The 15,581-nt window shown below is 40.7% G+C and overlaps 2 protein-coding genes across 2 annotated transcripts; both read right to left on the bottom strand.

Moving 5' to 3' along the window:
• Positions 1-7: 7 nt before the first annotated feature.
• On the bottom strand, positions 8-8,694 carry elmod3 (ELMO/CED-12 domain containing 3). Its single transcript, XM_042422568.1, has 13 exons — positions 8,603-8,694; positions 6,721-7,544; positions 5,859-5,930; positions 5,655-5,729; positions 5,493-5,562; positions 5,063-5,125; positions 4,883-4,971; positions 4,067-4,190; positions 3,829-3,951; positions 3,397-3,527; positions 2,705-2,781; positions 2,469-2,596; positions 8-1,656 (listed from the first exon to the last, which is right to left on the bottom strand). The coding sequence occupies exons 2-13, from the start codon at positions 6,754-6,756 to the stop codon at positions 1,406-1,408; spliced, it is 1,239 nt and encodes a 412-aa protein (XP_042278502.1). The 5' UTR covers positions 6,757-7,544; positions 8,603-8,694; the 3' UTR covers positions 8-1,405.
• A 1,471-nt stretch (positions 8,695-10,165) lies between these two features.
• star (steroidogenic acute regulatory protein) lies at positions 10,166-12,916 on the bottom strand. The gene is made up of 7 exons (XM_042421613.1): positions 12,713-12,916; positions 12,342-12,449; positions 11,982-12,112; positions 11,686-11,844; positions 11,354-11,538; positions 11,078-11,171; positions 10,166-10,906 (listed from the first exon to the last, which is right to left on the bottom strand). Exons 1-7 carry the CDS (start codon positions 12,774-12,776, stop codon positions 10,787-10,789), a joined length of 861 nt encoding a protein of 286 aa, XP_042277547.1. The 5' UTR covers positions 12,777-12,916; the 3' UTR covers positions 10,166-10,786.
• Between the last annotated feature and the right edge of the window lie 2,665 nt (positions 12,917-15,581).

The following is a 15,581-nucleotide window of genomic DNA, read 5'->3' as shown; positions in this document are numbered from 1 at the left end:
ACACACACACACACACACACACACACACACACACTGGAATAAATTTTTAACTGGTCAAAAAAAAAAAAAAAATTACAATCACATGCTTTATAACGGAATGTAGAGAAAGCTCATACCAGACCTTCGACTTAAGCCGGGACCACACCAAGCACACAGACTCTGTTATGAAGTATCTTCTTGGCTTTAACCACGAAAAGCTGAGAATGTTCACGAGTCTTTTTCAGATGTTCTGGTGGAATTTAACAGTGTTAAAACTCCCTCTCACGGTCACTCAGCCATCAGTTTAATAACAAAGTTCTGAAGTGCTTTTATACATAACTATGAAGTTATGACGGCTGTCCCTTCGGAAAGGACTAAAATAGTTATTTTTAAAATTATTTAAAATATATCCCCCCATGTTAAGAGGGAGCTCTGGACCTAGTCTATCAGACCGCTGTCAACTGACACCAACAACTGGCTTTGCTGTCGCACACCTGGACAGGAGGGCCCTTTCTTGCACTTTTTTTAACATCTTTCACGACATTTACTTCTTTCATGCTCTAATAGAGAATGCAAAGTGATCAGACCTTCAAAGCAACCTGCATTTGAAGCCTGATCTGTAAGAGAGAACGGCGTCTACTGGTGATTTCTGCTCTCTGCTCTCCACTCAAGCTGAGAGGAAACCTGCTCTTGTTCGCTCCATAGCGGGGCTTGAAACTGGTTACTTTTTTTTTTTCTAACCACCCTAAAGTTAACAGAGTGTTTGATAATATGCCTGATGATGACGCTCTTCCACTGCATTACAGGTCGTTAGCATGCTCGTGTGATGGAGCAGTTTCTTGGAGTAGGAGCGAACACCGACCCTTTAAAAAAAAAAAAAAGCCGTTCCATGCCACGCTCCTGCCTCTGCATTGCTAACACACCCTGGCTGAGAGATCCTAGAGACATATCGTGTACATCGTGGACTTCTAGGCAGGCAGAATCTAATCACAAGAACATGGCAGCTATTGATTTGGCTACTAAATGCACACAGCAAAGTGCAAACATTCACTTTCTTGGTGTTTTGTGACATCTTGTGTTTCTGACCTGCTTCAGCTCTAAATTTGACTGTTCTCTCTTAAGAGAAGTAAATTAATTACAACACCCGCCCCCCACCCAAAAAAACCATATAACTCTGAAAGACCCCCAAGCTTAATCTGATCAAAGTGCAGCACTCCAGCATCAGTGGAAGGAGCCGAAATGTTTGAATAGGTTCAGACAGCAGGTCCTAGATCAGGGTCTGGTGGGTTCTTCTTCTAGCTCTCTGAAAGTAAGCCACTCACAAACAGGATTGCTCACACACACCCAAGAGCACTCACTCACACAAACACACACACATACACACGCACACATACACACACACACACACACACAGACAGAGTCTAGCTTAGATGAGTCTGGCCTCTCCCTCCATGTCTGGCGGTAGATCACACACTCCTGTGAAGTGCATCTCCTTTCCCTTGCTTCCCTGTCCCGTCCCGGCTCTGGCCCTGCGTTCGCCCAGGCTAGGAGAGTGCTGTTGGGCCTGAGGGTCTGGCGACGTCCCACGGGGGATTCCACCTGCCCGCCTCTCTTTCAGGAAGACCTCTAGTCGGCGCAGCATCTGCTTGGGGTTCTTTTTGGCAAACAGCTCCACTTCTGAAGGGTTAGAAAAACACACCAACAGAGGGACTCATGTTGGGAAGACAATCTGTAACAGGCCTGTGACACCAATACAAGCGATGACTTCACACCAGTGCAATGCAATAAAAAACTGGAAATACCACCTCGCGGTTGTATGCATCTGCCAACCAGTCAAGTTGCAGTTTACATCCATGTCTGTCCAGACTCATAATATTTGCAGTTAAGACTTTGAAGGAATCTAATAAAAAGGTATTAAGTGTATTTTCTTTATATGTCTTCACACGTTTGGCCAAAAAAGCTGATTCTGATAGACAGTAGACGATGCTTCAGATATGGATGTTGCTGCAAAGAAGCTGCAAATTCTAAAACGTGGATGCTTCACACACATCTTCAACACGGCAGCACAGAAGATCTAAACAATCACCACAGTTTCAAGGTGGACACTCAAGATTAGTGTCACCCATTCAGTGTCCGACCAAATGTGAAATATTGTCACAACCTCCCCTTCTGTTCCTGAGTTATGGCGATGAATAATGGCCAGAAGTGTTTTTACAAAACATTATGATGTCACAGTGAAGTTGACCTTTGACCTTCTTGATATAAAATGTCATCCCTTCATCATTTTATCCTATTAGACATTTGTGTGAAACTTTGTCATAATTAGTGTATGAATTCTTGAGTTACGGCCAAAAACGAGTTTTGTGAGGTCACAGTGACTCTGACCACTCAAAACCTGATCAGTTCATCCTTGAATCCAAGTGGATGTTTGTGCCAAATTTGAAGAAATTCCCTGAAGGCGTTCCTGAGATATTGTGAATTATCTTTACCTTTTAGTACAAAGCCAGAGTCAGCAATGGTCTTCTGTTGGGTCTTCCACAGTTGGTACAGGTGCAGATACGTGGCAACGTAGAACTCATTCAACACACCGACCACTTGCTGACGACGATTGCACTCCCTGGTAAGAGCAAAGGCAGAGAGGAGAGTAGGTGTGAAGTGATATTGTCTGATGCTACAACAGAAGGTAAGGATGCCATAAAACAAAAACGGAGGACTAGTGACTCACTTGGACAAGGCTTCCTCTCTGAGTACTTGCAGAGCGATGCGGGTCATGTTGATTGACATCACACTGAATGGAAAGTTCTAGACCAGAATAAATACACGAGGGAACTTAGAAAGGCTACAAGGGCAAGTCCTAAAACATGCTCATCTTAATTTGATCCCTGAGGGGAAATTCTCTTCCTCACTTTAGTTCCCTCTGCATCAATCTAATCCCTGAATGAGTCATCCAAAGTGAACATAAAGATAAAAAACATTAGGGCAGCAATCATGTTCATTATCGATTAATCTACTAATTATTTTCTCAATTAACTGATTAATCGTTTTGTCTATAAAATGTCAGAAAATAGTGAAAATGACTGTAAACAATTTCCCGGAGTCAATGATTAAGTTTATGTTACAGTAAATGTCTTATTTTGTCTGAACAACAGTCTGAAACCCAAAGAAGAAAAGCATTAAACCATCACATATGACAAGCTGAAACCAGCAAATCTTTGGCATATTTGCTTAAAAAAAATGACTAAAACGATAATTCTATTGCCAAAATAGTTGCTGATTAATTTTCTGTCGATCGACTTATCATTGCAGCTCTAAAACGCATCTCTACAAACGAGACAACACAAGTGTGCAGTCATGCATGCTGATTCTAGCCTGAGTGTACAGCCTTAGAGGGGTGTGCTGATTATGAACTGGTGGTACCTGTGTAGGGTGTTGTGATAACTTGTAGATGTCTCTAGCCAATGGTAGAGTCTCTGGATCCATCACAAAGTACAGAGTATGCATCAGTCCCAGGAAACCAGTGCCACGGAGGTCAGTGGCTGGATCTGTACCTAAAGTACAAGAAAACAATCCAGAAAAGAGAGAAAGCATTCAGTCATACTGTTTCCCTGTTTGGGGTGAATACTGTCAATAATTGTGGATAGAGATTTTTTTTTCTAAAATAGATACAACATTAACCTACCACACAGAAACCTTCTTTCACTTCATTAGTACATTTATTTAGAGCAACATTTAATATTCTTGAGACATGTACTGCATTGAAATTTGTTATGAACAACTAAAAACCTTTCACATCATGAAATTTAAGAGCAGAACTTCACTAGCGAAGTGAAGAGTGTGAAGGTGTTTTACCCTGAAAGCCGATGTTTTCCCAGTGCGTCCCAAAGCGAGGACAGTCCAGCCTGCTGCCAAGCAGCCTCTTATAAATGGTCTGGAGAACACGCATGTGGACTGTCTGGCTGTTGTCCACATGGCCTATGGACAACAAACACACGCAAAAAGTAAAAACCAGTGGTTTACTGGAAACACTCATGAGTTTTACACCTGGTGGGGATGATTACACGACCCAATTCGGCAAACAGACACTCACACTGTGCGATGGCAAAGACCAGATCCCTCTCCTCCAGGAGTTCCCTGTGCAGTCGTGGCGGTCCAAAGAGGAAGTGTGTGATTGCAGCGAGTCCTGTCCTGCGAATGGTTGGCTGGATGTTCTTCTGCAGGTGGGGGTGGGGATGAAAATAGAATACCACTATAGAGTAGAAGTCGTGATAACTACAGCACAGTTTCAATCCAATTATTCTATTTATGTCTGGACTGAGCAACAGGACCACATGATGCTTTTTTCACTTCGCTTTCACATTTCATGGCGCTAGTTTTCCAGCTGTAGGAGGCAACACTCGATGCAAGTCTTTCCCTCTCTCACCCACATTCGGTAAATTCTTTAACTCACTGAGCAGCAATCCAGGCCTGTATTAAAGACCTTTATTCCTAATTTCCTCTATTTTATAAGCACATTTTATCATTTTATATTTAAGCAAGAACCATCACAGTTTTCTGATCTGTTCCTGTTTGCTGTGTTCATTTGTTGCTGGTGTTCACTGTTAATGCCAAGTCAACACTTCCTCCATCTGTTTCATGTTAAAATACTGCCACCAGTTACATTCACCTCCTAAGCTACATGGCTTTTACTGTGAACCATCTGAACCAAGTGCTGAGATTCGCTGAAAGTGGCTGAACCTTGAGAAAGAACGACAAAGTAGAATTTACAGAGTGAGAACCTTTTCCTTAATCAGGGGCCAGACTTGATTTGTTCCAACAGACTGCTCCCCCTGCTTTTATTTGAGAGTTGGCCATCACTTAGATAACAGCTTTTGTTTAAGGATTTATGGTATGCAGCGTTCCTTACTAGCAAGTCCCCGAGGTCTGTGGTCTGGAAGTACTGCAGGGCTTCATTGAAGGAGATGAGCGGGGTTGGGTTTGAGTCCTCTGTGAGAGCTGGAGGATTTTTTCCAAAAAAATTTTAGCAACACAATCAAAGTCATCATCATCTTGATACAAACAGGTGAAACTGACAGATGTATCTGACCTGGTTGGATGTTCTCCAGAGCTTCCCACTCCTGTCTGGCCTTTTCCAACTCTACATCTTCTTCTGTGGAGAGAGAATCACAAAGGTGAGGTAAGAAAACTAAACTAATTCACTCAACAGTGTAATACACTCTCACACGCACAAACCTCACAGGCTTCAACCCTCAAACAGCATCTACTCTGCCAAGGGGCCATGGTGCAATGGCTGACACCCATCAAGTTTATTCTCCGTCATAAATCCTTCCTATCTAACAGACCTGCATCATCCAGAGCACCACTGAGACCCTTCTCTTCCTCCAAGCAGGCAACCTGCACTCCTGGGGGAGGTTTTACCTGCAACAGCTGCCTGGTATCTAGGATACACTCACAAATTCCTTTGGGAAGAGGATGCGAGACAAAGGAGAGGTTGTGTGAGAGTATGTGTGTGTTACCTGCAGGCTTCAGCTGGTCCCCTCCGGCTGCCAGTGTCTGCAGAAGACCATTCTGCTTCAGTGCTGAAATCTGCACAATTACCAAACAAAGGATTATCTTACATGCAAGGGGGACCGGACCATGGTGGTTAAAGTGAGATACTAAAGATGAAATTTAACTACCGGCAGGGATCTGAGCGGTGCGCTGCCGTTGGTGTTGTCTTTGACATTATGACCGATAATCAGTCCATTCATGACCTGAAGAGAAAAATGAAAAAGGTTTAAACTGTTTTTAGATAAAAAGGCTTGATGGGAAAAGAAAATTACAATGAATGAAAGTGAGACAAATGTCCCATCAATGAGAAGTGATTTTTTTTCTGTACTCACAGGCTTATGGTTGGAGTGTCCATTGGTGATCTCCTCTAATGGTTTACATTCATGGGACAAACCGTTCAGGCCCTAAGAAGAGGGCAGCAACAAGGCAGATGCTTATGACATGCACACAATATAAAAATAGTGCAGCTCTCACTGCTGTAAGACAGGTCATTCATGATCACTGAATGTCTCATTATTTTCCTATTTTTTTTAAAGTCCTGGAATTCCTAATATCAACTTGTAAAAAATACAAAGCAAAACAAGCCAAATAAACTCTCAGAGACATGCCAGAAGTTGCACATTTGCACTTCTCTGTTTTACTAGCATACTTCCTGTTTTGATATATTTAAGCATTGGAAATTAGGTAATTTAAGGGTGTACTTCCTTTGAGGAAGACTGTGCCCTCCCAGTTACACTGCATTCAATGAGACATGAGACATACACTACTCATCCCACTGTTTACAAAAGAAGCAATATACAAGGATAGAGGCCAGGGAGCAGGAGGTAATGTTACGGCTAGAAAACCAAGCTGAGGATAGCTGCCGCCATGGCAACGTGCCAAGCAAGCCAGACCAGAGATTACAGCTAACGCAGAGGGGGAACTGTTGACCTAAACACATGTGACAGAACTGATTAAACAGATGAGCTCTTAATTGTTTAACATTAAACAACAGTGCAGCACAGGAAGGGAACATTTCTCTATGGGGGTGACTACATCAATATGGCAACAGTAGTAAAAAGCGTCTACTCTTATTTTGTCCGCCTACACAGCAGGTGCGCCTTGCTGCTTTAATGGTGTTACATTGCTGTAAACCCGAACACTTTAATGAGATTAAATTTTACAACTTTAAGACCAAACATGAAAGAATATTACCTCAGGGTGGGATGTGACATCAATGTCTTCTTCCATTGCATATGAGTGTGTTGGCTGGCGAGCGTGTTCCTGATCCTGGCCTCTAAAGGCTTCTGAAATCACGGACTGAAATGGGCTGATGAGCTGCTGCAAGGACCACCATGGTTTCTGTAGTGCACATGTGTAGTGACTGCGAGTATCTATGCTTTTCCTCTTTTTTTCCTCATATACACAGAGAACCTAGTGTCCACAGTCACCAGTTTGATTTCACAAAACTGTCACTGGCAATAGAAATCCATGTTGCACACATCATATTCTCTTTTTTCTGTGTGATACCGACGATTGTGTGGTTTTGACGGCAGCCTGGTTTTGTTGGCTACTTCAAAAGTCTAACCTTGAGTGTGTACACGGAGAGCAATGTGCAGGTATCAGTCTACAAGAGCTGACTGGAGGAAATGGCTATCCATCAATATACACGTTTCCTGGAAACCTCCCTCCTTCCTCTCCTCCACAGATCTGCTTGGCCACTGGGTTTACTCCTCAGCCTCATCAGAGGTGCACAGAAGCTGGATAATGACATTGCTTTTCAGGGCTGGGCTCTCCCCGTCCAAGACGCTTCATCACTTTGGCACTCAAGACAAATCCAATGAGCACTCAGAGCTACCAGTACAGTTTAATTTACTACATACATCAGAGCTGTGTTATGTCTTCAGCCTCACATGAAACTGCAACACACGTCCAGAGTAAGAACTGCAGGTGTCCGGTGAGATGTGGATCATGGATGGGGTTCTTGTATGGTCAGAGTCCTGAGGAAGGGCTGTCATATGTACACAATATCTGAAAAACTAGGACAAGAAATGTAGTAAAGTTAACAAACATTTTAATGAAGCAACACACAAATCCAAATTTACATCTGTGGCTATGCATAAAACAGCAAAATATGTGTTTAACTATCTCAAAATTTAAAAAAAAAAAATGCTGCTATGAACTTGATTTACAGCACAAATTTGACACCATTGGCAAAACAACCTAAATTCATTGTAGGACGAATTTGAGGCACTTATACTTCATTTGAGTCATGCTACTTTATATTTCTACAATTCACTTCATGTATTTGACAGCTGTAGTTACTGTACTTTAGTAATTAAGGGTTGCAATTCAAAACATATGAGTTCATTAAATATGATACATTGTTATAGATTAATATATTCAAACGGTATATAAATTTGATACTTTCACTGTATTTTGCTAATTAACACGTGTGTACTTTCAACTGCATAATATCTTCAAAGAAGGACTTTGGTTATAATGGAATTTTTTTTTTTCCAGTGAGGAGATTTTAAGACACTTTAATGTTAAGGTCTATTGCAAAACATGTAGCATTCAATCAGTGCATAGTAGAAGCAGTGTGTCATGACAATATGACAAAATATATAGAATAAGTTCATATTTGACAGTGACAGTTGTCTGCTGTAACATCTACAGCAGCAGCCTGACGTCGCCTAGATAACATTATCCGTAGCAGCCAACAAGCTAGCAACCCCGCAGGCACAAAGACGCAGCTACAGCTTCATCTCCAACCAAAGACTGCAACGCCTTCACATACTGCATGAAGCTGGCCTCATTTTGTGCTACACAGTCAAACGATTAATGTCATGAAAATTAAGTGCGGTTAAGTAGCTGAGACCCGCCTGCTAACACAAGAAAAGCCAGCTGTCCGGCTAACTAACGGGCTAGCTATAGCTCTATTGAACTGCAACGGGGGATGGAGTCTGTGCACAAATGCGACAGCAACATGCGGATAAATCTGCTTTTGTCTTTAAAATATATTAAAAACCCTACATAACAATGTCTGTCGTAGCCTGTCTGAGATTATTATGTGATGTGAAGCATTTAAAAGTACCTCAGTTTCTGATTGTTTCTCCCTCCAATCTCAGCTTCCCTTCCCCCGTCCAGTGGCCACGGTAATTTCAAATGCATCTTGGGAATTGTGGTTTCCTGTCGGACTCTGGGCTCATTACGTCATCGCTCTCCGGCTCGGAGAGCAGGGAGGCTGTGACCTCCTTTTCAGTCTACAGATAATAGCAGCTCACAGATATATCTTTACACAAAATACAGTGAAAAGTATATTTTTTCTGGTTTTTTTTTGTTTGTTTTTTTGTTTTGTTTTTTACAGATAATTGTGAATTAATTAAAACTTCTATAATAGGCTATGGGATTTTTTTATTTTGTCTGAATTCCCTGACAAAGTTTTTACAATTCTTGTTTTTCCCCCCATAAAGTGCAGGAATGTTCCTACATTTCTCCCTGACACAGAAAAAAAAGCTGATGTATGAGTTGAATTTCAGTCAAGGACGCACAGATGGATATTGGATGCAAAAAAAGAAAAAAAAAGAAGAAGATTTAATCAAGGCTGTCATCAGTGCCAAGGATTCAATATGACTGCCAGATAGCTTGTTTTGTCTTCCTGGTCCTATTACACAACTTATCTGCACAGGACAATTTTCCCTTTCCTACCCCAGAATTTCTGCGCTCCTTTTATTACACAAATAACGGAACAAGATCTCTGAGTGTCTACAACTCTCCTCACATCTGCTTATGTTCAGATTTGAGGGATTTCAAGCAGATGTCAATTATTACCCTCTGGAACATTCTTTCAAGGAAAAAAAAATGTTTGTTTTGCATTAGTCAAGCCAGCACTCAGAGCTATTCTGCTGAAGTTTGTGTTTTTTAGGGCACGCTGGAGTCAGGCTCAACTGAAAAGGGAATTCTCAAAAAAGTTTATGGGAGAAAGTGAAAAATGGCTAACACTGCTCACAAGTTATTGTCAGCGCACTTCCTATTTCAACTCAGAAAAGTCCCTCAGGCTTTAGCAGTATGACATAATTACATAATTTTGAAGTAATGCTGTTGAATATCTTGCAGCCAATTAAATCATGTGCGACAGAGAGTGAGACCTCCACTCCTCAATTTAAAAAATCCTGGCCCCTGTAGTCAGCACTACATCCAAGAAAAAGAGCTGTTGCAAAACATTTTGGATCGATCAAGTCTAAACAAAATAGGAAAAATGTTACACAACTGGCAATGAACAGATTTCCTGTTTGGGATAAAATCCACTGTTACTTGATCTCAGGGAATGTGCTGCTGGCTCACACCAAACTGCTCGCTGCTGGGCTCCTCACACATCTGAATGGCCAAACACCTGCTCTCTCTGGCAAACTGTCAGTCCGAAAACCCATCAAGGAACAGGAAGACATTTTTTATGAGCTCTATTTTTCACTGTTTAAAAAAGAACATTTAAATTCATCCATCTTCTCCCTGTTGAAGTGGAATATTTGTGAAATCGCTGTACAGTTTCCAAAAAGTTTTTCTGTTCATTTGTATTTTTTTTTGCTTGTGTATTTTCTCCTCTGTGTAAGCAAGTAAGTATGTCTTTATCTTAACAGTGAAGCAAGACAAAATAAAATGTTTTATGAACTTTTATTGAAGTTCTCATGCATCAGGAAAGGATAGAGTAATTATTCTCCTTACTGCTTTTCTGCTTCTCTGAAAGCGTAATAAAAGCATAAAACCATAAATATCAATGGCATTGCAATTGTTTATTCACTTGGCAGTCATTGTAATGCAATGCAACTGTGCAATATCAATAAATAAAACACTGAAATAAAAGTGCAATTTCACAGCAGAGGGATGGACACTATCTGGGGTGTTATCACATGGAAACAACAGGCAGTTTATGACATGTTTTACCGGCTCAGTGTGTCTGCCAATGCAAAGTGGAGTGATCAGAAACAATCATGGCACACAATGTGTAAGACTGATGTCGGTGAGTCAAAATCTCATGACAGATTTTCTATTAAAAGGGCCAAGAAAAACACACATTTTCCAATTGAAACCAAGATCTGTGTTCAGATTTTCCTAAAATCTTAGACAAGCATCATCTTCATCTGATCTCCTTAATTTCCTCAGGATTTTCTTATTTAATTAAGCAGATAAAGCAGATTTATATTATTTTAAAATGAGAGGGGGTTGCTCCTCTGCCGCTGCTGAGTGTACTGCTGTGCCAAAGCTCAAGAGGCATCTTGTGTCAGCAGGCATGAGCCATCTCCATAGAAACGTTATTAGCCATCCTTTGCCTGAGGTGGTTGGCAAAGTCCACCTGCGTCTGAGAGAGCACTTTGTTTATGATTGTCTTTGGGATCCAGCCCTGCAGACGACAAAGACAAAGCCAGTATTAGATTGAGTATCATGATGTTTAGTATTGGAATATTATCACATATATTTTATGTTTAGTTACTGTCAGTGTAACTGAATATATTTCAGTGCAAACCAGTGCAGTAACTGTGGAAAAGGAAGTGCAGAGAATGCTTTTATTTACCTTTAGATCTATATTTAGTAACCAGGTGAACTTGGTCTTATTTGGGTCTTCAGCGCAGGGCTTCATAACTATGCAGGTGGGCCCATTCTCCGCTCTGGAAAATGTAATAATCAGTGTTAAGCATCAGCTTAAACTGCATTATATCATCCATCCATTGCACATAAAGAGTGTGTATCCATTGATTTCTCAGATTAATTTACTCCTTAGATACATGAATGCATGCATATCCCATAACAAGTTAATTATTCTCTCATTCTGTGACTCCCTTTGACTCACCTCACCACACCCCTCTGCTCAGGCATTTTCGGGTGCTGAGTGGACATTCCAGCCAGGAAGCAGGAAGAGCCTCGACGCTTGGCACAGCGAACGCTGACAAAGTCCCTTGGCCCCACAACGTTGCCAGGTGTCTCTGCAGACACCTCATGGGTAACCATGGTGTCCTGGCCAATCTTTTGAAGGATCTGGTGGATCCCAATATGACATTTTAGCAACTGTCTTGCATTGATATGTTTGTTTTTGCATATGTGGCTTTCTGAAATGATGTAACAGTGAATTTCAAGTAGCAGAATCTATTCATATGCCGACACCTGCTGCTGCCTCTCTCTCACCTTGACCTGTTTGACATTTGGGTTCCACTCCCCCATTTGCTCCATGTTTCCCACAAGCTCTTCGTAAAGACTGTCTGGGTGCTGCTCCAACATCACCTCCAGCTTGAACACCTTACCAATGTCAGGCAACATCTTACTCAGGACTTTGTCTCCATTCGCCTAAAGAGGAGTGTAAACAAGTACAGTAATCTCTCAAATTTGAAACAATATATGTTGGATATGTCTCTTACAAGTTGAATGATTTAATACTTCAGTGAATCATTATTCTGATTTTTGAGTCCTGTCTTGATACTCACAGCCACAATTTCAACGGTCCAGCCCTCTTGTTCGCTAAGGATGCTGATGGCCTTCTTCAGTGCATCCTCACCTTGCTTCACATAGGACATCTCCTCCTCGTTGTACCCTTCCTCCTCCTCGATCCGAGAACCTTAAAATAAAGCAGCAAGGAACTAAAACATATCAGTAAACTTCTAAAACAATGTTTCTGAAATAAATGTCATAAAACAATGTCATAAAAACCCTGACATATCTGTCTACCTCTCAACCAAAAACTCTTATATTATGAAGTTTCATAGCTCTCATATAAAGTCTGTTACTCCATGGAAACACTGTGTGAATCCGTACACTGACTCAAGTGAGTCAGTGTAATAACTCACTGAGAAGGGAGCTTCGTCGGCGGACTTGGCTGATCCATTTACTGGGGCCTGGACCTGCCAGTCTGTTCAGCTCATGGTGAATGGCCACCATTGCATTCTTTCTCAAACCTGGGAGACGGAGACAAACAACACCCTGTTACTACAATGTTAAATCCACTGATTACACATACAGTGTATCACAAGAAAGGAAATCACAAGAAAATAAAAGAACATGAAATTGTTAGCCTTATTTAGTCTTCTTTGATTCGTTTAGCCATTCTGACTCTGGGCAGAACTCCACTGAGAAAAATGTGCATTTTTAAACTTAATGTAAAACAGATAGGAAACTAGGCCAAGGCTGTGCTCAATGCCTCTTAATGTCTCTCACTCACCTGTCATGTTCCTCATATGCCGGTAGGAGATGCCAGCACACAGTTTGAAGGTTGCAGGCAGCATTTTTCTGTCACGAGAGTTTCTTGCAGCCTTAAGAGAACTAGAAAACTTGCTAAGCAAATGAGATTCAAAAATCTGGCTTAGTTGTAAATCTTAGAGAGAAGAGGACAAGCAGCTGAGAGTGCTGCAGAGAGGACTTCTGAGAGGATTTCTGTCTGTAGACGTTTGAGTGTGTCTGTATATATAAGAGCTCTGCACACAAGGCCACTGTGCTATCACCACGTAGATAAACACACACATCACCTCACTGTTCCAATGGCCATGTCGCCAAGGTTGCTTCGCGAGCATTTCTCTCATAAACACTGGGTCAGATAACGTCCAGTGCCCAGGTCTACTGTATTGCTCACACACACACACACACACACACACAAACATTCTCATACCAGTGGGTGACATAGGAGTGAGCAGCCTCTCTACAGTGATGAGAGTGCCAAAAGAGAGGTCAGTGGGAGAGACCCTGAGTGACTCATCCATCCCTTCATGGTCCATTACAGCCTAAACACTTGCTGGAATTTGAGGGCAGAAAAATTTTCCATTGAGTTTGGCTCGTTTCTTCCTCAATTCTTCGCCTCAATTATGATTGATATCTTAGTTTAGCTAGAAGCATATCTCAAGTGCCCATACTTAACATTGTTTCGTTACCTTGATTTTTGATGACTTTTCTTAATTTTGAGAGAATTGCTTATAACTATGAATTTAAACTATTGACATGTTTCAGAAGTTTGCATTTCTTCTGTTTGAGGTCTCAGCTGTAAAACATGGTTGTGTTCAATGGTTTTTTATATGCTCTATATCTGTGACTGATTTTTATGCAGAACAACCCCCACAAATCCTAAATTAATCTACTAGAATTTCTGTTATTGGCGATTTACAGCAGTTTGTTAATAAAAGGTCTACCAAGGTATACCTTCATTATGTAGAATCACATATTGTACAGGTCTTTGTCTGTAAATGGCTTTTGGCAAAATAAATCAAAAGAAAGAAATCAAACATCAAATAAAACATGAAATATTTCTTTATTTGGTGCAATAACAATGATTTATGTTAAATTTCATATAATTGTCATCTTTATCAAATGTACAAGCCCAGTTTATGGCAAAGGGAAGGGTTGACACTGTAATATCTTTCCACATATTTGGTTTTAATAAGGTCAGACAACAAGAAGAAAATATTTGTGAGAATCCAAAAATGGGGAAGTAAAGCCAATGTCAACAAAACACGAGGGTTAAAAGTGAATCCAAAAATCGTGTTACAGTAATAAGAAGCAAAAAGTAACATTGAGATATATTTTTGTCACATATGATTGTAACTGCTATATTTTATTATTTGCAAGATGATAAAAGATACATATGATACTGTAAACAGGGCATTGCAGTGATCAAGCATGTCCAGTATACTCAGCCAACCTACCCTGTATATATAAATGTTAAATTAAACTACTCAATGAGCATTTATCATTGTCCAAAAGCAGCCTCATCAGTGTTTCCATGGCGGTCAGACTTGTAAAACACATTACATTTCATAATGTCGGCATCCAAACATCAACTTCACGACTCTGCTTCAGTCTTTCTGTCACTAAGATTGAAACACACTCTGGAAAAGGCGCACCACAATCTGTTAATAACATGTTTTGTCAAGCAGCTCACATGTTTTGACAACCTTATTCAGTCCGTCCAAGCAAAATCCAAACTATCTAACAGCAATATTGCCTCAGCGAGTTGCGCGTCAGACACACACTCAGAGTCAACAGTGAACATGACCACAGGAATGGAAACCTGTCAAGAGAGTAGCAGGCCATCTGATTAGTGAACAGGAATGTGCACAGAAAAAACAGGAACAGATTAATAAATCCCAAAGAAAGACTGAAGTCACCTTAACCTGCAACCTTGTGTCCCTCTGTCTGGCTGGCAGGAATGACCCATCAGTCCCTCTGGCCTTCTGCAGGGTGGACTCCCTCATTTAAAATGGGAACACACAGGCCTAGTACTATCTGACCAGATGCCCATGTCTCTTGTACTGTAAAACTTTTTTTTCTGAGACAATGAATCAGGAGCCAAAGTGGGTCATATTCCTATTTCTAACGGCTGCCTATTTGACGAGCAGCATTATGTTTTAATGAGCTTCAGTTCTGGGGCAAAATGCATTTCTCAAATGTGGATCTGAGTCTGAAAAAGGCCTAAGAACTTGAAGAAGGTCAAAGAGTGTCTCCTGTGAAAACCACTAAACTTTTATTTGCTTATATTGTTCAGACAATGTTATCGTTACTGAATGATAATGTGTATTATAAACATTTTGGATTTTTCTTGGATTTTTGTTATAGAGTGTGCTTAAATAACATTAAAATTAGTTATGTACCGAAATAGCTTCAGGAAAAATAAGGGATGTTTGTATCCATGGCTCCTTTGCATATATCACCTGCACTGGTTTCAGCCCACAGTAGTCTGCTTTGTTCAGGTTCCTCCAAGTACACACATCTGCTTTGTTTCCCATGATTCCACCTGACATTTGTTGCAATATAATGGAGTAATAAAAGGGACATCTCATATATTTATGGCTTTATAATGGTAAAAACTGAGAGTAAAACAGATGCTACCTTTTTTTTTTTTTTTAGATCTGTTGTGATGTGATTGAATGCATGAAGTAATATCATCTTCTAGTCCTGTATGTTTGTTACTCAGTTCGTAAATTCACCTAGCAACGGTGACTCCCGTGACAGGTGCTTTAAATCCTCATGTGGATGCATAAGATCTGTTTGGAACAACGTATTTCAAAATAAACTTTTCCTGGCTGAAATTATGTTTTTTTTCT

Source organism: Thunnus maccoyii, chromosome 9, assembly GCF_910596095.1.
Source record: "Thunnus maccoyii chromosome 9, fThuMac1.1, whole genome shotgun sequence".
NCBI lineage: Eukaryota > Metazoa > Chordata > Actinopteri > Scombriformes > Scombridae > Thunnus > Thunnus maccoyii.
This window is presented reverse-complemented; position numbering and strand designations above follow the sequence as displayed.